Source organism: Clupea harengus, chromosome 5 (genome assembly GCF_900700415.2).
Source record: "Clupea harengus chromosome 5, Ch_v2.0.2, whole genome shotgun sequence".
In the NCBI taxonomy this organism is placed as follows: Eukaryota; Metazoa; Chordata; class Actinopteri; order Clupeiformes; family Clupeidae; genus Clupea; species Clupea harengus.
This window is the reverse complement of record NC_045156.1, coordinates 2,910,001-2,930,000: the sequence shown is the minus strand read 5'-3', so window position 1 is coordinate 2,930,000 and position 20,000 is coordinate 2,910,001. Positions and strand designations below refer to the sequence as shown.

Genomic DNA, 20,000 nt, shown 5'->3' with positions numbered 1-20,000 from the left:
TTAAATGAATTGAAAATGTTCAACTGCTCAAATTTGGAAACAGTGTTACAGAAAAGCTAAGCAACAGCTAATAAGCATGTTTCTTTTTTCTTTTTTTAATTAAACATGTAACGGATTGATGATATGAAATTGAAAATGTTGGCTGTTCAAATGTAGAAAGAATGTTTAAGAAAAGCTATGCAACAGCTGATGGGTGTCCGCTTTTTTTTTTTGTTGTCATTGTCAGAGTGGGGCCTGGCATGAAAACTTTGGGAACCATTGCTATAGTGTGACAGTGGATTGAATGGGTGGGGCTGGTTGGGTGCCTGTGCTGTGCTGTGCTGTGCTGTGCTGTGCTGTAACACAGCAGATGATTCTTGTGCTGACTTTGGCCTGTGGAGGGTGCTATCTCAGTTCAAGTATTTAAAGCACACTGGGAAACGGATGTGTACAGACACAACAGGTTCTCACAAGACGCTAGTGCTGGCATGTCGGATGTGTGGTCTTATGAATGATAAAGAGTTTGCTACTTTTAACCATAGATGCTTTCAGTTGGGTGTGTGTTTGTGTGTATGTGTGCCTGTCTATGATGTGCTTCAGTTTTGTGTGATGTGTGTCTGCCCATACTGCATTTGAGTGTTGGGGGGGGGTTGCCTTTGTAATGTGAATGTACATGTGCATAGACGTACAAGTTTGTATATGCCTATCTGTATGTGTGTGTGTGTGTGTGTGTGTGCGCGAGAAAGCGCTTCTATTTGTCCACACGCACTGCAAGTTTCCCATCAGCCTCTCTGTTTTTTTTCTGCTTCAACACTCAAGGGAGGATTCAGGCCCATCCAGGTAACCACACATCTCTAAGAAGTTTCTAGCTGCATGGCATGAGGAAGAGCCCCTGACCCTTAACCTCAGAATGACCCTTGACCCCTATAATGACCTAACCTCAGGCCTCCCGACCAACCTGGCCGCCATATATCACCTCCTCCCCAGAACTAACCAGCCATCAAACAGCTTGCCTTCATTTCAGTCTATTTTCATTCTCATTTTACCAAACCACACGTTTCTTCATTAGCTGGTTTTCGGTGACCGTTCTTGTTGTTATTCCGGTGACTTTATCTCTTCACGTGCATTTCATCTCCTCCCCTCCTCTTCTTTCCTCCCATTGAATGCATTCCCTTCCAGCATTGATTGGTTTGGTAGAGAGCATGTTGTCTTCATCAAAAAAAAATGAAAGTTGCGTGTCTGATATGAGAACTGCATGTTAATGCTGTTAGCGTAAATATGTGTGAGCGTATCTGTTTCTGTCATATTATGGGATGCACATGAATGCTGTGATGGCCTGAAGCTAAGGCTAACACAACTCTACAGTCTGGTCCCAGTGCCACCACACACAGGCATACCATATGGATTTTTTGTAAACTTATGCTCCTTCATGTGTCCATGTAGAATCTCTCTGTGTGTGTGTGTGTGTGTGTGTGTGTGTGTGTGTGTGTGTGTGTGTGTGTGTGTGTTTGTGTGTGTGTGTGTGTGTGCGTGTGTTGACTAATGGCGCTTATTTTTGGTCTGTGTGCATCTTAAGGGATGACCCCAATAAACACATGGCTCTGCAAACAGCTTGACCTCACTAGATACATTAGACACCACGCCCTTTTCTTCCATCAGAGCTCTGCTGTTAAACACATACACACTACACATACAATGCACACCCCGCATGTACAACACACACATCACACAGACAAGATTTACACACACACACACACACTACATTCAGCACGCATGCATGCATACTTTGGGTTTGGTGCGTGGAGTGAACTTTAGTGTTAGACTATAATAAACCCCTAGTGTTCTGTGTATTTGAGGTAGGTGCTTGTTATTGACCTGAGGCATATGAATGACTGACTGATTGGTGTCTTTAGGAGACTGCAGGCGGTTTTGCACAGAACACATCAGCTGTTTTGCCTAGAAACTATCTTGTCAAAATACTTCAATCAAGTGTATTCAAAAGCACTGCTTAAATTCATCAGTCAAACAGTATTTGTTAAACGTAATTAAGACTTCTGCTGAGCTATTTTAAGCACGCTTCACGCTACACAGGCACAAACATGCACGCATGCACGCACACACACGCATACACACACGCATACACACACATGCTGCCAGCACCACAAGCATCGACATTAAGCCTAAGTGCTAGGCTGTGTAATCAGGACAGGGGGAAATGATCGATGCATCACGATGCTTGCATGAACGATTCTGCATCTATGCAAGATAATTAAATAATCGATTCACTTCAGTGAATTAACACATAGCTTTGACATAGTTCTGCTACTTTGCCTAATACTAGTAGCCTTCTTGCTACCGCTTCCTGCTGTGTCATTGGCCAAATACAATCCACAGTTCTTTCAATAGGTTGCATATGTATTTACCACATATACTGTAGGTCTACATATGAACTATAAGAGCTAGCTGTTATTTTTTGTTTTATAGGACAGTAACTGAATTATCCTGTAGGCCTCATAGAAGAGCAGAATTTGAATGGGAAATGTATTTTTTTTTTAAGTGTAATTACGATGCAGTAGGCTACTATATTTTGTATTTAGATATAGGATTACTGCTGGCTAATCTTTGAAAACGAAGACCGCTTTCCATGTAATGTGAGTCTTTCTAATTTGTTTTCAAACAGCGGTTTAATAAAATGTTTAAAGGGAAAATAGGGCTCAAATCTTTTATTTATGATCTATATACTATATATACCATAGTCTAATTAAGATGAGAAAGGAGCTCAAGGCAAGTTGGGAGTTCATACATGTGTGTTCATGTTTGTTTATGTATAATGCCAGCACAGACTGCCTGTTCCCAGCTGGATAACTGACTGGCTGGAATGAGGCCTTTTGGCAGTGGCCTCTGAGGCCGCAGGTACATCAGTGGTGTGCTTAGAGAAGGAAAAAACGTTCCCCATGTCAAACATATCAGAAGAACACTGCTCCTTCTTTCTCAGTCTCTCACTATCAATCTCTCTCTCTCTCTCTCTCTCTCTCTCCCCCTCTCTCTCTCTCTCTCTCCCCCTCTCTCTCTCTCTCTCCCTCTCTCTCTCTCTCTCTCTCTCTCTCTCCCCCTCTCTCTCTCTCTCTCTCTCTCTCTCCCCCTCTCTCTCTCTCTCTCTTTCTTTCTTTCTTTCTTTCTCTCTCTCTCTCTCTCTCTCTCTCTCTCTCTCCCCCTCCCCCTCTCTCTCTCTCTCTCTCTCTCTCTCTCCCCCTCTCTCTCCCCTCTCTCTCTCTCTCTCTTTCGTCCTCTTTCTCTCCCTCCTCTCCTTGTGGCTGTCTCTTGTCGTCTCTATCTCCCACCCTTCGGCACTCCGCTTCTGTCGTTCGCTCTCCCTCCCTTTTTCTCCTGAAGGCCGTGCAGCATGGGAGATGTCAAACCACAGCGCCAGTAGAGGTGTTAGAATGATGAAGGGCTTGACTCAGTCTGTTTTGTGTGTCACTTCAGGGCTCAGTAGGCATTACACCTGTATAATCTTCTCTGTTTCCATCTCGATCTCTCTTCTTTTTTTTTCCCCTCCTACCCCTTTCTTCTGTTTTCTTTTATCATTCTCTGTATGTTTTTCCTTTTCATTCTTTCTCTCTCTCTCTCTCACCTCCCTTGCTTTCCCCTCTTCTTTCTTTCTCTTTCTCTTTCTCTCTCTCTGTGTCTGTCTGCAGTTCTTGCACAGGGCTCAGATGCAGACGGCGAGGCCCTCCATGCCCAACAACAATGCGTCTATGCGGCCGGGCTCCCAGACGGCGAACCCCGCCCAGGCCGTCTACCCCCCCAACCAGCCCATCATGATGACCATGACCATGCCCTTCCCTGCGCCGCAGGCCGCGCAGTACTACATCCCACAGGTGGGAGCGGGGGGGCATTTCACGCACTTCAACACTCAGCCAGTCAGTCTCTCAACTCTCTCTCTTTTTTTAAATGTATTTATTCATATCTCTGTTTTTCTCAGATTCTTTTTCTGCTCAGTGCTGTGTGATTTCTAAGGTGAAAGCCCCGCCCTGAACGCAATTTTGTGTGTCTGTGTGTGTGTGTGTGTGTGTGTGTGTGTGTGTGTGTGTGTGTGTGTGTACGTGCCCCACAGTACCGACATAGTACCCCGTACGTGGCCCCTCCTCAGCAGTACTCTGTGCAGCCGCCGGGTTCTGGAACCTTCTACCAAGGGCCTGGCCCAGGGGAGTACCCAGCGCCTTATGGTAAGACATCACAGAACAGGGCAGTTCCTTCTCAGAACTCCAGCTGTAGTCTTACTCTCCATCCATAGTCCCCCCTGGACTACTGGAGCCGTAGAATGTTCTGTTGATGTTATTTGGGCTCCAACATGCCCTTCCACAGTGGAGCTAAGCTACTGTATTATTCACAGAAAGGCACTGCAGTGATGTGTGTTTGCAGTGATGATGTTGCAGAGGTATCCCTATAAGCACAATATGAAGCAGAACTCTTGTCCATCTCTTGCTCTTTTTCTTACTTTGTATTTTTCTTTCTTTCTTTCTTTCTTTCTTTCTTTCTTTCTTTCTTTCTTTCTCTCCCTCCACTGCAGCTACGCCTTCATATTACACAGGTCAGCCTGTGTATCCCCCGTCTCCACCAATCATAGTGCCTACACCACAGCAACCTCCACCCGCCAAACGCGAAAAGAAACCTGTGAGTATTTCTCCTCCTCACCTTCTGCTCTCCTTCCTCCTTTCATCTCTTTCTTTTCATCTCCTCCCTCTTTTTCTCTCTCTCTCTCTCTCTCCCCTCCTCTCCATCTCTCCTTCTCTATTTCCCCTCTCTGTCCTCTTGCTCACTCCTCTGTTTCTTCTCATCTAGTTAGTCACTATCTCTGTCTGTAACTGTACACGCTCCTTGTCCTTCCAGATCCGGATACGGGACCCTAACCAAGGCGGCAGGGACATCACTGAGGAGATCATGTCAGGACGAGTCTCCACCACCCCCACACCGCCCGCTGGACGAGCCTCTACTACACCCACACCCCCACAGGTACCCACTCCAACCACAGAGCGGGCACCACACCCATATCACCTTCTGGAACACCCTCTACTACTACTACTACTACTACTACTACTACTACACACATACACACACATACACACACACACACACACACCATCTTCAGGGTGTACACTGCGCCCACATCACTGGAATTGACCCCCACGTCCACACACAAGCTTTCTCTCACACACACAAACAAGTGCCATCAACACACACTCTGCTTGCTGGAATATCCGGCACACAGTCTTGTGCATAAATAAGAATAACCCCAAAACCTCCTTGGGCAGCACTTCTGTTACATTCAAACCCCTTACATGAGGACACACACACACTCACTCACACACTCACTCACACACTTTCTCTCTCACACACTCACACACACACACACACCAGGGCTGGGTGATCTGGACCAAAAATCATATGTCTGTATTTTTATGCTGAATACCGATACATGATATATATATCGGTATTTTCTACGAAATGGGCTAAATGTTCAGTTGCCACTGTAGTGACAATGTTTTGCAGAACATCATTGAACTGCATCAATAGGTTGGCATATAGTTTTTATTTCACATTTATTTATTTTCTTTTTTTTAAATAATGGACCTATTTAAAGCATTTACATTATATGCATAATATGATTTAACACATACAAATGCGAACATTTCTCAAAGTAGTATTATACAGTACATACATATATTTAGGGTCTACTGACTTTATTGAGAAGGGTCTGAAGTAGTCTTTAGTAAATGTAATTCAATAATACTGTTTCCAACTCTTTAAATTCATGGAAACATTCTGGCCCTGGGCTGGCCACTCGGATGTCTTGAGGGCTTCTGCAGACGTAGAGGGAGAGTGGGGGTGGGGTTGCACAGAGAGTGTGAGAGAGAGGATGAGAGAAGCAAACACTGGCAGCTTTATGGAAGCAATGGTTATGTGTGCCCAGCCCTAACACACACACACACACACACACTTCATAGCAGGTCACATTCAGGCTACTACCATTTCATACATTCAGGGGAAACCCTACACATACATACACTCAGGTGCAAGTAACCCCCCCCCCCCCCCCACACACACACACACACACACACACCTGTCTTCTTGTTAAGCTCTTCATCTTCTCTTAAGCTCCTCCCCAGCCTGCGTGAGTCTCGTTACATTCTCTCCTTGCTTTGGATTAGTCACAGCTCAAGCTGGGCTAAACTAATCCTACTACATATATGTGTGTGTGTGTGTGTGTGTGTGTGTGTGTGTGTGTGTGTGTGTGTGTGTGTGTGTGTGTGTGTGTGTGTGTGTGTGTGTGTGTGTGTGTGTGTGTGTATGTATGTATGCTTAAAAGCAGGTGTGTATGGCATGTGATGTGTGATTTTGTGTGTTGGAGTAATGTTTGATTGAGAATTGTGTGTGTTATTATGTAGATGTTTGTGTGCGTGCCTTCGTCTGTCTAAATGTCCCTAGCCAGTGGCTCCTGTGTGCGTGTGTGAGTGTGAGAGTGAGAGTGGGTGATTAGGCTGGCACCGTGGCGTGGGCAGAGGGGAGAGGGTGTCACGTGGGGTTCTTAATCCTTATCAGCGGGCATCAGGTCCGCCTCATGCCAGCCTAGATGACCACGGGGCTTCACACATCACTCTCACTCTGCCCCCCCATGCCATCAGATAACACGGCCAGCCGAGATGCGTGATTAGTCTTCTTTATTGCCTGATACAGACCTTGTAGTGTTTTTACCGAAGCCGTGCATGTCATCACAGCCTGAGTGAAGACTCACCTCCTAATTAAATCAGTCCCCTGTGCCGGGGTAGTTTCCTTTGAAACATAGTCTGGCTCAGCTGTTTCTGGTTTGAGTTGAGTTTCACCAGACTGATGCGTAGTCATTTCCCTCCATGCTCATGGCGACGGACCTTAAAATAAAGATGGCAGCAGGATACATTCCTGTAACTTTCTGTTGAAGGGAAAAAAAACAAAGCATGCCGTCCCCATCATAACCCATCCAGATCTGTGTGTGTGTGTGTGTGTGTGTGTGTGTGTGTGTGTGTGTGTGTGTGTGTGTGTGTGTGTGTGTGTGTGTGTGTGTGTGTGTGTGTGTGTGTGTGTGTGTGTGTGTGTGTGTGTGTGTGTGAGTGTGTGCCGTTACCTTGGTTTTCTTCTCTTAATAAAACCCTGTATGTTCTGGGTTTCTGTTTGTTCCTGCTCAAGCAAGCGCTGAACTTAACACAGTAGCTGCTCTTTTGTTCCCTTCAATGTATCATTGAGTGTATGGTTGTCTGACATGATGACGTATGTGTGTGTGTGTGTGTTGCTTTGGCTCTGGCTCTGCTCTCCTCATCTAATCATCTCTCTGTTACTGCTCTCTTTCATCCTCCTCCTCTTCTCATTGCTGTTTTTCTTATCACCACTCTCGTCTGGTCCTCTCTCTCTCTTTCTCCCCCCTGTTATTCTACACTCCTTTCTCTCTCTCTCTTTTCTCTCTCTTTTACTCCATTCACCTGTGTCCTTTTCTCCTCATGCTTTTGTGTTCTCTGGATGAATAATTACTCTTAACTGCTTGCACTGTGTGTGTGTGTGTGTGTGTGTGTGTGTGTGTGTGTGTGTGTGTGTGTGTTTTGCAAGCACACGCACATGTGCAAGCATGCAATTGTTGTGTTTGTGCTTGTCGGTGTGTGCGCAACTATGCTCCCAGTTAATATAGATTTTATGACATGTGGTGACAGTTTGCAAATGGTGGAGTATCTGTAGTAATCTGTGTGTTTACAGGAACGACTAACATAAATGATGATGTTTGTGTGTGTGTGTGTGTGTGTGTGTGTGTGTGTGTGCCTTTGTTGGTGTGTCCCCAGCACCCAGGAAGCAGTCACACTCCAGATCCTAGTGCCACTCGTGCAGCAGCCTACAGCCCTGACTGCTCCCTGAGACAACCGAGTCCAGCTAGCACAGACGGACAGTCGGCATCAGGTCAGATCACACACACACACACACACACACACACATACTCACGTACACACACACACACACACACACACACACACACACACACACATACTCACGTACACACACACACACACACACACACACATACACTCATGTACACACACACACACACACACACTCACTTACATCCACACACACACACACACACACACACACTCACTCACGTCCACACACAGACTGATACCCCGCACTAGTAGAACCCTGCACAGTGAGATGGACAGCCCGCAGGAGACCGGTTGGAAGACGCACCACCTCCCCTTCTGGGTGCAGACTTCACACATCAGCACCATCTCACAGCCAGTGTACAGCAGGACATCACAGACACACAGAAATCACTCGGTTGATGTTCACACGCATGTACATACATTCAAAGGCACTCACACCTCTGACTGTGCATGTCCACACCGGCTCAACACACGCACCACATACAGACGCACACACACACACACACACACACGCTGACTCTTTACATCAGCACAGTACTGCATTTGCAGATTACATACCAGGACAAAGCATGCACACATACACATATCCACACTTGGATACAGACACGGTCACTCACACACACCTACACATTCAAAGACACCCACGCCTTTGACTGGGAATGTCCACATTAAGTCAACACACACAAACACACACACACACACACACACACACACACACACGTGCTGACATTACACATTAGCACAATCCTGCATCTGCATATGGCCAGTCCACACCCAGAAAATACACGCACATATACACATACTTTATGTTCACACACACACACACACACCAACACACATATGCACACACAGACATTCACAGCCGCTCACACCCCCCACACCTTTTTGGCCTGCAGGCAGAAGTCTCTCCATCGGCAGCCTGCCTCTCAGTCAGATGCACGCTGCAAAGAAAGCGTGGGCTTCCAGACCACATATTCATTTAACATCTCCTGAAATACGCTTTCATTTCACTTCCCAACTTTGATCCTGGTTTTAATGGCTTTGTTCTCCTACTGATCTCTGCTCTCGCACTGTCTGTGTGTGTGTGTGTGTGTGTGTGTGTGTGTGTGTGTGTGTGTGTGTGTGTGTGTGTGTGTGTGTGTGTGTGTGTGTGTGTGTGTGTGTGTGTGTGTGTGTGTGTGTGTGTGTGTGTGTGTGTGTGTACGTGTACGTGTACGTGTACGCAGTGTGTTTTGCTACAGAAGACAAACCCAAACCGGACCCCACACCTCCTCCCACGACTCCATCTCCAAGCCCAGCACTTCCAGATGCTTCCGTGGACCCCAGTCCAAGAGAGGCAGGCAGCAACAGCAACAGCAGCAGCAGCAAATCTGCAAACAAGCCCCCAGCCTTCTCCTCCTCCTCTTCCTCTGCTCCCTCCCCTCCTCTCCCCGCTGTCTCTCCTGTAGCCCCCACTGCTCCCCCCACTGCTCCCCCCTCTGCTCCCCCCACTGCTCCCCACACTGCTCCCCACACTGCTCCCGTGGAGCCAGAGGGGCCCAAACCTGCTCCTGTTGCCCCTGTTGCTCCAGCGGCCCCCGCTCCAGCCCCGGGCCCCGAGGTCTCTGAGGAGTCTCCTCAGGAGCCGGTTGCCCAGACACCTCTGGCCCCCGCCTCCTCTTCTACCCCTTCACCTCCTCCACAGGCTGTCAACGGCCTGGCGGACTCTCCGGCGCCCTCACCCTGCGCGGAGGTGGAACTGCGTGAGGATGAGGAGGATGAAGAGGAGGTGGTGGAGGTGGAGGCCGCGCCCAAGCAGGCGGTCATCCTAGCACCACCCCACCGAGACGAGCCTCAAGAACCGGCTCCGGCGCTCACCGCCGAATTCCCGCATCCAGCTGAAGCTCCTGCGCTCATCACCGCCACTACGACATCCTCTTCCTCATCACCTTCCTCCTCATCCTCCTCTTCTTCGACTAACTGTCCTGTGCCCACCTCTGTCCTTGCTCCTCCCCCTGGCCTGCCCCCGCTGGTCCCACCCCCAGCGCTAGAGGAGAAGCAGAACAAAGAGGCGACGGTCGCGCCGGACGTCAACGACGCGCCCGCCCGCAGGCCAGACGCCCCGGCAGCAGTCACCGCCGACACCGAGGACGCCCACAAGCAGCCCGACGCGACCTCAACCGCAGGTGAGCGCTTCTGACCCGCGCTCCAGTGCTTCTGGAACCAGCGCACCTGGGGCGGATACACCTCAAGTAGTAGCACAGAGACGTACTTCTGCACAAAGTGTTCTGTACAAGTAGGCCTGCTTCAGTGGTGGTAGGATTAAATGTGACGGTAGGAATATCAAATCAACTATGTGCTTTCCCTGTTCTCTATGCTTCTCTTTTTTTTTCTTCTTTTTTTTGGGGGGGGAACAGTTAGTTCCCAAACAGCATCCAGAAACGTAGCTGTTCTGAGAGTGTGTGTTCAGGGTCCAGCTGTTCCCACTGTTCCATACTGTCCAGCCTCATTTGGCTCCGTGTGTCCCCCTGACAATGGTGCTCTGATTCAGACCAGCTAGGGCCAGCTGATGTCACTTAAGACCCACAGGTAGGAGGGACTGGGGGGGGGGCTCCACAAATCGGGAGGGTACAAGTCAGAGGCGGTTATGAATAGTGTGTGTGTGTGTGTGGGGGGGGGGGGGGGGTTGTTGGAGTTGTCCGAGTGAGTGAGTGAGTGTGTGTTGAGATGAAACAGCTGAGTGAATGCTGTGTGTGTGTTTCCCCAATCACAGCCCAATCTACAGCCCCTGCACCAAAGAGCTGGAAGAAGCCAAATGAAGGGAGTCACATGGGAGAGGCTCCATCAGAGGAGAGAGAGGTATGAGGAAGCGTATAGATGATATTGACAGTGTAAATTGGTCAGAAGTGTGTGTGTTTTATGTGTGCGATTCTGATCATGTAAATGTCAGGTGTGGTCAGGTCTGTGTGTGTGTATTTGTCCCACACAGCTACCTCAGAGAGCCTTGAGCTCTGTAACACTGGTGGCATTTTTAACCACTTCCACACGTGCGGGGGTGCGTCCCTGCAATAACAACACCAGCCCTCAGTCAACACAGGCCTGCATCCTGTCATCCATCTCCATCAACTCCTCATCTCCTTCTGGCTTTCACTCTCCCCTCTTCTCCTCTCCCCTCTTCTCCTCTCTCCTCTCTCCATTGCTCTCCTTTCCTCTCCCCTCCAGGAGGGCCCCGTCAGAGAGCCATCTCCCCCAGAGAAGGCCCCTCAGCTGGGCTCGGAGAGCCACGGCAGCCCCCCTCCAGCCCCCGCGGACCCTCAGGACCCCCGGGACTCCCGGCCCCCGCTGGTGCCTGAGGAGAACGGCCAGCCCGAGACGGAGCCCATGAGGAACGGGGCCTCCCACGTGTCTGAGACGGAGAGCAACGACAGCGGCAACGACAGCGGCATCGCCCCCGGCGACCAGGACGCTGGCTCCCCCACCACGCCCGCCGACCTCTTCCAAGAAGGTGAGACGCAGAGACGCCGACCCAGAGGCACCATGGGAGATTTATCTCTATCCCTGGCTTGTCAGCGATAGACAGCTGTAATTACTGTTGACAAGGAGCCACATACTGTGTGTTTGTATAGCACAGGTGCTAGAGTAGGCCCTTAGGAAGAAGGGCTGCATGGGGTTCACACCCCACTGAGCAACATGTGCACAACACAAAACATGTTGTCAAACACACACACACACACACACACACACACACACACACACACACACGCACAACAGAAATGTGTAAGTGTAAGCTAGTTGTGGTGCATTGCATGCCTGCGGTATTAAAAGAGAAGTTATATTTATCTGGTTAGTTAGTAAATTTGCTCAGCAAGGGTGGATAAAGTACAAAACTGTAATGCAAGTGGCATTAAATAGAAGCCCCTAACAAGGAATCAGGAGTGCAGATCCACTCTGTCTGTGCTTCACTGGAGAGTAAGAAAGACTCAAGCTGTAGAGTATGGCCCTTACTATGTAAGATCTGCTTCTATATACTTTAGTTCTGGAATGTGGCTTTACACACCACACCTGTGTCCTAACTGTCATTACATGTGAGCATTCAACTCTTCTTCAGATAGCGGTCTTGAGGCCATCTTGAATCAGGCTTTAGATATTCCACCGTGGGCTTCTATAAGCTGGCTACATATGCGACAAGCCTGACTTGATACGATTTAACAAGTGTTTTATACGTGTGCTGTGATTGGACAGAGCTTTGCTGACCTCTGACCTCTTGTTCCCCTGTCTGTGTGTGTGTGTGTGTGTGCATGTTTCAGAGCTGGTGCAGGCTAATGGTAAGAGGCAGTACAACAGGGACTTCCTGCTGGGCTTCCAATTCATGCCAGCCTGTGTGCAGAAACCTGAGGGCCTCCCACAGATCAGTGATGTGGTGCTGGACAAGGTACACACACACTCTCATGCTCACACACTCCACATCACTCTCTCACACACACACACACACACACACACACACACACACTACATCACATTCTTGCACACATGCCACATCACACACACACTCACACTCACACACACACACACACACACACACTCACACTCACACTCACACACCACATACACACACAGTGGCCGTTGTTCATGACCTACCGCATACCAGCAACATGTTGCTTAAAATGTTCACACACTAGCTCACACACACACTCTTACTCTCACTACATATAATAAACATAAACCTGATCATAGATGAGCAGCATGTTCCGGAAAGACTTTCACACACGCATCCAAGCACACACATGCACACAGATTCCACTGGTCAAAGCTATTCGGCGAAACACACGGTCAGCTTTTCAGCTTGGATTCCTGCTGTGGTTCCAGCCAGGAGAACAGCTGTTAAGATCCACATTGATAAGATTGTCAAGTGATAAGAGGACAATACAACATGGTCATATCTCATCCAGCTACACATTCTCTCTCTCTCTCTCTCTCTCTCTCTCTCTCTCTCTCTCTCTCTCTCTCTGTCTCTGTCTCTGTCTCTGTCTAGTTCTTCCACTTTCTCCCTCTCGCCATCTCTCCCTACACACAAACGTCCTGTTTTCATTAAAAAAAAAAATTGCAGTAGGGTTATGTCAGAGTTGGCAGACGGGATAATTTCGCTCCTCAAACGGAGAGCTTGAAACAAACACGCTGGCAGCGTGCTGTGTGTGTTAAAGGATTGGACGGGCTGGGAGGTTCTTTTCTGTTCCCTTGAAGGTTCCTGGTTTCACTTTCCCCCAACCCATCAGGGCAAGGCTCCTGAGCCGAGGTGAACTTCCAGAGGCCTGTGTGGTCCTGCTCAGCTGTCCTCGCTCGCTCACTCTCCTGTCACACTCTCTCACTCAATCATTCCTTCCCCCTGTCACACTCTCACTTCCCATTTCACTCTCGCTCTCTCTCCTCTCTGTCACTCTCGCTCTCTCTCCCTCTTTGTGTCTCACTGTCTCTCTGTATCCCACGTCACTCTCTCTCTTTCTCTCTTTCTCTCTCTCTCTGTCTGTTTGAGTTCTATTTAGATTTCACACTGGTTCTGCCCTCACATCTGGTTCTGCCCTCTTCCTCCTGGGTGTAGCCTCAAGATTGATGGGGTACACTTTATGTAATCTGTTGTTGATACTGAGAAAGAGAGTGAGTGAGTAAGAGAGAGACGGAGAGATAGAGAGATAGAGAGACAGAGAGGGTTGGCTTCTTAGCTTTTGGATCAGTGTGGAACCGGGGTAGTAGGGAGAGTAGAGCAGAGGGGGGAGGGGTGGAGAGCTCTCTGCCATTCCCATTCATCTGCCGGAAGAGGTTTGTGCACGCCGCCTCCCCCTGCTGGAGATCAATGGCACTGCAGTGCTGATCCAGGCCCCTGTGCTGCTTTTCCCCCAGATAAACCAGAACAAACTGCCCAGCCGAGCGCCGGAACCCAGGGTCATCTCCAGGGGCCCTGACTTCACCCCCGCGTTCGCCGACTTCGGACGCCCCAACTCGGGTGGCAGGGGTGCTCCGGTGAGTCCCAAGAGCATTTACACACACACACACACACACACACACACACACACACACACACACACGCACTCAATCACTAATGCACACACATGGTGACATTTCTGCATCAAATATGCACCCACAGACTGATATAAATGCTTAAACACATGCTTCTGTACTCTGCCATGGCATTAAACATATACTCCTGGGGCTGCAAGACTAATAAGAGACAGGCCTGTTCAGTGTTAAAGTTGCAGAGGTAAATAAGTCCTGGAGAATGGAATGGGACCATCATTTCCATTTTAGAGTCCTGACTTGTCTAATGGAGGCTGCTGCTGAAAGAGAACGTAATAGACGTGTGTTGATTGGATCACTAAGGCCTTGGCCACCAGAACATTTCACTTCTGAGGTTCAGCATCTCGCAGCTGCCCACCCCGAAGTCATGGGTTCAAACCAAGTCTCATCTTCAGATAAAATAACATGTCCTTCCTTTACTTCTGCTGACGCTGTGATCACCCTCTCTCTCCCTTTGTTTTGCTCCCTCTCTCATACTCTCTCTCCCACTTCTCTTTGCACCTGCCCAATATTTCCCCTCTTTTCCTTCACGTCTCTCTCTCTCTCCTCTCCATTTCTCTCTCTCCCCCTCTCCATTTCCCCTCCTCAGTTGTTGGGTGTGTGCCCGCGTCGGCCGCCGCCCCGTAAGATCATCATGAACGTGTCGGTCGATGACGTTCAGCTGAAGAAGGCGGAGAACGCATGGAAGCCCGGCCTGAAGAGGGAGGCTGCCAGTGAAGACACCGGGGGCTCCAAGACACAGGTGAGAAGGGAACACATGGCGTGTGTGTGTGTGTGTGTGTGTGTGTGTGTGTGTGTGTGTGTGTGTGTGTGTGTGTGTGTGTGTGTGTGTGTGTGTGATGTAAGTTGTGAGGCTGTGGCCCATGGTGTCCTGATGTGAGAGAGTCTGAATGTGTGTTTCTTGGGTAATTTGAGGATAACAAAATATGTTCACCTATGCATCTGGAAACCCCCTAAACACACACACGTGCAATTTCACCCTCTCTGATGGCGTGAGGAACTGAGTATGGCGCGTGTCCTCGTTTCCCTCAGGACCTCTTCCGTAAGGTGCGCAGCATCCTGAACAAGCTGACCCCGCAGATGTTCAACCAGCTGATGAAGCAGGTGAGCGAGCTGACCATCGACACGGAGGAGCGCCTCAAGGGCGTCATCGACCTCGTCTTCGAGAAGGCCATCGACGAGCCCAGCTTCTCCGTGGCCTACGCCAACATGTGCCGCTGCCTGGCGACGGTAGGTCACGTGGTCGCCTCCCTTACGCTCTCTCTATCCAGGGGCGCACGGTTCACTCAGCTCTGGCATGTGTAAACAACAACAACGTCATTAGCCAGCTGCCTGGGCAAATAGGGGCTCCGCTTTGCTTGCCCAGTCGTATTGTTTGGTCACCTGGAGTCTCTGTACAGTAATGGTGCAGGGGTACATGAGATTCTGCCTGGCAAGGGTGATGCCTGCGTCCTTCTGATCCTGTTGGCACTGAAGTAATCCCTGCGTTATTCCAAGAGGTCCCATTGAGATCCCTAATAGCCCAGTGCCCATTCAGTCAGTGGTCATTCAGTAACTAAATGGCTGCCCGGGACAAAGGTAGCACCCCTCCCCTCCTCCCCCCACCTGTGTGGCGGTGCCCCTGAAGGGTCTCAGATGTCTGCCCGTGTTGAACTCTGGGCTCCCTGTGGTCTGCTTTTGTCACTAGGCCTCTCCCGTTTGTTTACTCAGCCAGCTGTGTATCCTTGGATTGCCCTTTCCTGTTGATCTGTCTCTCTCTGTCTCTGTCTCTGTCTCTCTCTCTGTCTCTCTCTCTCTCTCTCTCTCTCTCTCTCTCTCTCTCTCTCTCACTCACTGTTTCCTCCCCTTCCATGGGAATGTTTCATTTTAATAAGATGTTATCTTTATAAAAACTTTCCCACAAACAATCATCAAATAATAGTAAAAAGAAACAAACTAACACACACACACACACACACACACACACACACACACACACACACACACATTTACAAACTCCTTTTTGCCCTCTCTTGCACATGCAGCTGAAGGTGGCCATGACGGACAAGCCCAACACCACGGTGAACTTCCGCAAGCTGCTGCTGAACCGCTGTCAGAAGGAGTTTGAGCGGGACAAGGTGGACGACGTGGTGTTCGAGCGCAAGCAGAAGGAGCTGGAAGCGGCCACATCGGTAGACTCTCTCTCTCTCTCATCACTCACCGTGTTCTACAGTTCCCCGTACAGACAGGCTCAGATCAGACCGTACCTGCAGTCGATTGTGTTACCTTACTCATAACTTCGGTTGGGTTAAAGAGGCCCTATTATGCTTTTCTGGGTTGTCCCTTTCCTTTTGTGTCCTTGTATAGCTTTTTGTGCATAGGGTGGAATTCCAGCCCTTTTCCTTTTACACAAGATGACGCAATCTCGTAACACAGTCCCTATTGCCCGCCTAGCTGACCAATCAGAACACACTAAAGACACAGGAGTCAGCGTTTCAAACAGAGAGTGAATAGAGATGTACAGTATGAGAAAAAGAATGTGTGTGAAGCGTGTAAATCTAAATTCTAGTAGACCCCAAAAAATGAAATCCTCTTAGGTCCTCTTTTAAGTGTGTAATTTGAGATGGGCAGAAATACATTTGAGTGACCACTGAACTCAACTTTTATTATTCTGCTCATGCCCCTCTCACTTTTCCATCCTTTCCTCTCCTTTCACCTACTACTCCTCCCTCTTTCCTCCCGTCTTCCACTCTTCTTTCCTCCGTCATCCGCCCCTCCCCGTCTGCACCTGGCCTCTAGACGACCGAGCGCGACCGTCTGCAGGCGGCGCTGGAGGAGGCCAAGGACCTGGCGCGGCGGCGCTCCATCGGCAACATCCGCTTCATCGGCGAGCTCTTCAAGCTGAAGATGCTGACGGAGGCCATCATGCACGACTGCGTGGTCAAGCTGCTCAAGAACCACGACGAGGAGAGCCTGGAGTGCCTGTGCCGCCTGCTCACCACCATCGGCAAGGACCTGGACTTCGAGAAGGCCAAGGTAGGCGGGGTGTGGGGGATGGTTGATTTGAATGCCTGGAGGAGAGAGGGTGGGGAGGGAGGAGAGAGACATGTTATAGAGGAGGCAGTGAGGTAGTGTGTCCAATACTGAGAGAATGAGATGGGGGGGGGGGGGAGTAATTTGGAGAGAAATGGAGGGTGTGAGAGAATGAGAAAAAAAACCCTAATATTTATACAGAGACGCACAGGAAAGAGAGAGATGGAGATGGTCATATAGAATGAAATGGAGAGGAGAGAGATGGACTGAAATAGAAGTGTACAGAGGGACGTGGGATTGAGGAGAGGAGAGAGAAGAAGAGAGAGACAGAGTGTATGTGTATGAACACTGGGTTCTCATTACGAGAGAGAGGGTCCCGCTGTGGAGGGAAAACTACACACCCCGCAGCTCCACACACACTCACCAAAATGATACACACACACACACACACACACTCAGGCTCACTCACTCAATCATTCACTGAGAAACAATACCCAGCCTGAGTGATGGAAGGTGAAGAGAGGGGAGGGGAGGAGTGGGAGTGGGAGTGTGTCTATGTCTGTGTTTCAATGCATGTGTGAGCGTGTGTGTGTGAGTGCAATTGTGAGTGCGTGTGTGTGTTAGAGTGATTTTTAGATAATGTAGTACGAAGGATGGAGAGAGTGTGGTATTGGGTGGTTATGGCATGCTGCATAAACTAGTTTTTTTTCATCCAAGAAGGGCAACAGACACTTTTACATCCCTGAGCATCCTAAATCGGTTTTATTCCCTCCTTCATTCTTTATATATAACTTCCTGTTTCTCCTTTGTGGCACCCTTATTACAGTCATAAATGTTTTATGTTAATGTTGTTCAATGAGACTCTACTCTGGCGGCACACATATATCAGAGCAACTCTGAAGTCCTCATCCAAAGCTGTGTAGTCCAACTAGAACGGGTGAGGGAAGACATAGTGCACTTAGGGGACGGAAGCAAGCGCTTGTGGATCATTGCGTCACGCCGCATGAAGAATAAAGCTAAAGCTTCTAGATTGCCTCGCTCGTTTAGTCACTCAATCGACCCGTTTCCTGAAGAGAAGGAATGTGGAGAGTGATGTAATGCCATTTTTTTTGTTCCGTCTTCTTCCTCTTACCCCAGCCTCGCATGGACCAGTACTTCAACCAGATGGAGAAGATCGTGAAGGAAAGAAAGACGTCGTCACGGATACGCTTCATGCTGCAGGACATCATCGACCTCCGGCTGGTGAGTTGACCTCCTTGTCCTCACCTCAGAGCGAATGAAAGGAGGCTGAACTAGTGGGCGAGGGGAAGGGGCCGCTGAGCAGGATCGATACCGTAGCTTCCTGCAGTTCATATCTGGCTTCACAGTGAAGGCCACTGAAAGTGCACGTATGACATCTATATTTACAGTTATTCATTCAGTTCCGTTCAGAAATGCACTTTTTTTATCATGTTTTGTATGTGCGCGCCCTGGGTGTAAAACTCATAATGACCAAAGGGTTGTTAATGTGAGTTACTCATCTTTCAAAGCACACACACACAGACACACACAGACAGACACACATGCTCAACAGTATTTAAGCTGAGATGACATTCATCTGCGATGAGGTTTTTTTTTTTTGTTGCTCTGTGTGGTGCGTTCTGTGCTTGATTTGACTGACCTGCTGTCTGGTTCACAGCACAACTGGGTGTCCCGGCGGGCCGACCAAGGCCCCAAGACCATCGAGCAGATCCACAAGGAGGCCAAGATCGAGGAGCAGGAGGAGCAGAGGAAGGTGCACCAGCAACTCCTCAACAAAGACAGCAAGAGGAGACCAGGTCAGTAGCAGCAGCAGCAGCAGCAGCAGCAGCAGCAGCAGCAGCAGCACCACTGCAACACACCTCACCACGGCCAAATCCTCTTAGGGGCTTAGGGATGGAGCGCACCGGAGTCACCACACCTCTTTTTCTCTCTGACCTGCTCTCTCTTTCTCTCGCTTTCACCCTAGCTATCTCTATCTATAGCACTCCCCCCCTCTCTCTCTACCTCTCTCCAGAGCTCTCTCTTTGGAGTGCAGTAGCTTCAATATTGACCTCACTGATAGTCATTATAAAATGGCGTGCTGTGTTTGGGGTTCAGGAACATTAAATTAATGGATGCGGGTTTGGAAAAGGGTATTACGTGTATTAGAAGTCCACACAGCCGAAGAGCTGATGATTTGCCTGATCCGCAAGCCCTGAAAAATGTGGAAAGGGGCGGGGTTGCTTCTCCCCATACACAGAGCAAGCAGAGTGTGTAAGACACCCCATCCCTTGGTTTGGGTGTGTGTGCCTAGCCACCAAAAGCTCCCCCAAATAAGCTCACACAGGATGTGAAAATTATGGGACAAAATCTTACACGGGATAAAATAATGAAAGTGTTTGGAACGGGAGCTGAAGTCTTGTGGTAGGGATTCCAATTTTTTTTAATCCAACTGTTTTTTGTTTTGCCAGTACTTTGAAGTGGCATTCAAGGCTCCTAAAAGCCCAAGTGAGCTCCATGTATCTGGCTGCTGTGAGGGGTTTGCAGGAGCATTTACACTTGTTCATGTAGCAGACGCTTTGAGTCAGTCTTTAACAGTATAATAGTGAAGTGCATCGGTGTGCTTCCCGAGTATCTAAGCCATGTTGGTGGCACCTACCTCTTCCCGCTGAGCCACAGGGACAGTAGGAAAGGTTTGTGTGGTTAATCATCCGCCGGTGGTTTGGTGACTCCGACGAGGACTCTGCTCTGCTCACTCTTCTCCATATCAAAGATGTTGAAGCACAGCTGTATTGATGATCAATAGCCTGCTGCATGGCTGGAAGGAGCTGGCGAGTGTGATCTCTCAAAGAGAGTTAATGGATTATCTGGCTGGCTGGCTGGAAAGAATCGTTCCAATCTAATTATTGCTGTAACCACAAAGACCCTGATCAGTGGACACATTGAGTTTCGGTATACTAAAGGTTCATGCGTTTTATGTACTTACTAGGCTGATAGTTT

General features: G+C 49.0%; 1 protein-coding gene across 1 annotated transcript in view; it reads left to right on the top strand.

Annotated features, from left to right (window-relative positions):
- eif4g3a (eukaryotic translation initiation factor 4 gamma, 3a) overlaps window positions 1-20,000 on the top strand; it is a 63,006-nt gene that overhangs the window by 31,647 nt on the left and 11,359 nt on the right. Inside the window, exons 6-22 of the mRNA XM_031567142.2 lie at window positions 799-819; window positions 3,678-3,860; window positions 4,097-4,208; window positions 4,553-4,656; window positions 4,873-4,995; window positions 7,845-7,959; window positions 9,167-10,105; window positions 10,693-10,778; window positions 11,142-11,424; window positions 12,227-12,351; window positions 13,815-13,934; window positions 14,578-14,730; window positions 15,021-15,218; window positions 16,013-16,159; window positions 16,767-17,003; window positions 18,138-18,242; window positions 18,679-18,817. Coding sequence (XP_031423002.1) covers window positions 799-819; window positions 3,678-3,860; window positions 4,097-4,208; window positions 4,553-4,656; window positions 4,873-4,995; window positions 7,845-7,959; window positions 9,167-10,105; window positions 10,693-10,778; window positions 11,142-11,424; window positions 12,227-12,351; window positions 13,815-13,934; window positions 14,578-14,730; window positions 15,021-15,218; window positions 16,013-16,159; window positions 16,767-17,003; window positions 18,138-18,242; window positions 18,679-18,817 — 3,190 coding nt within the window. The remainder of the gene's footprint in view (window positions 1-798; window positions 820-3,677; window positions 3,861-4,096; window positions 4,209-4,552; window positions 4,657-4,872; window positions 4,996-7,844; window positions 7,960-9,166; window positions 10,106-10,692; window positions 10,779-11,141; window positions 11,425-12,226; window positions 12,352-13,814; window positions 13,935-14,577; window positions 14,731-15,020; window positions 15,219-16,012; window positions 16,160-16,766; window positions 17,004-18,137; window positions 18,243-18,678; window positions 18,818-20,000) is intronic.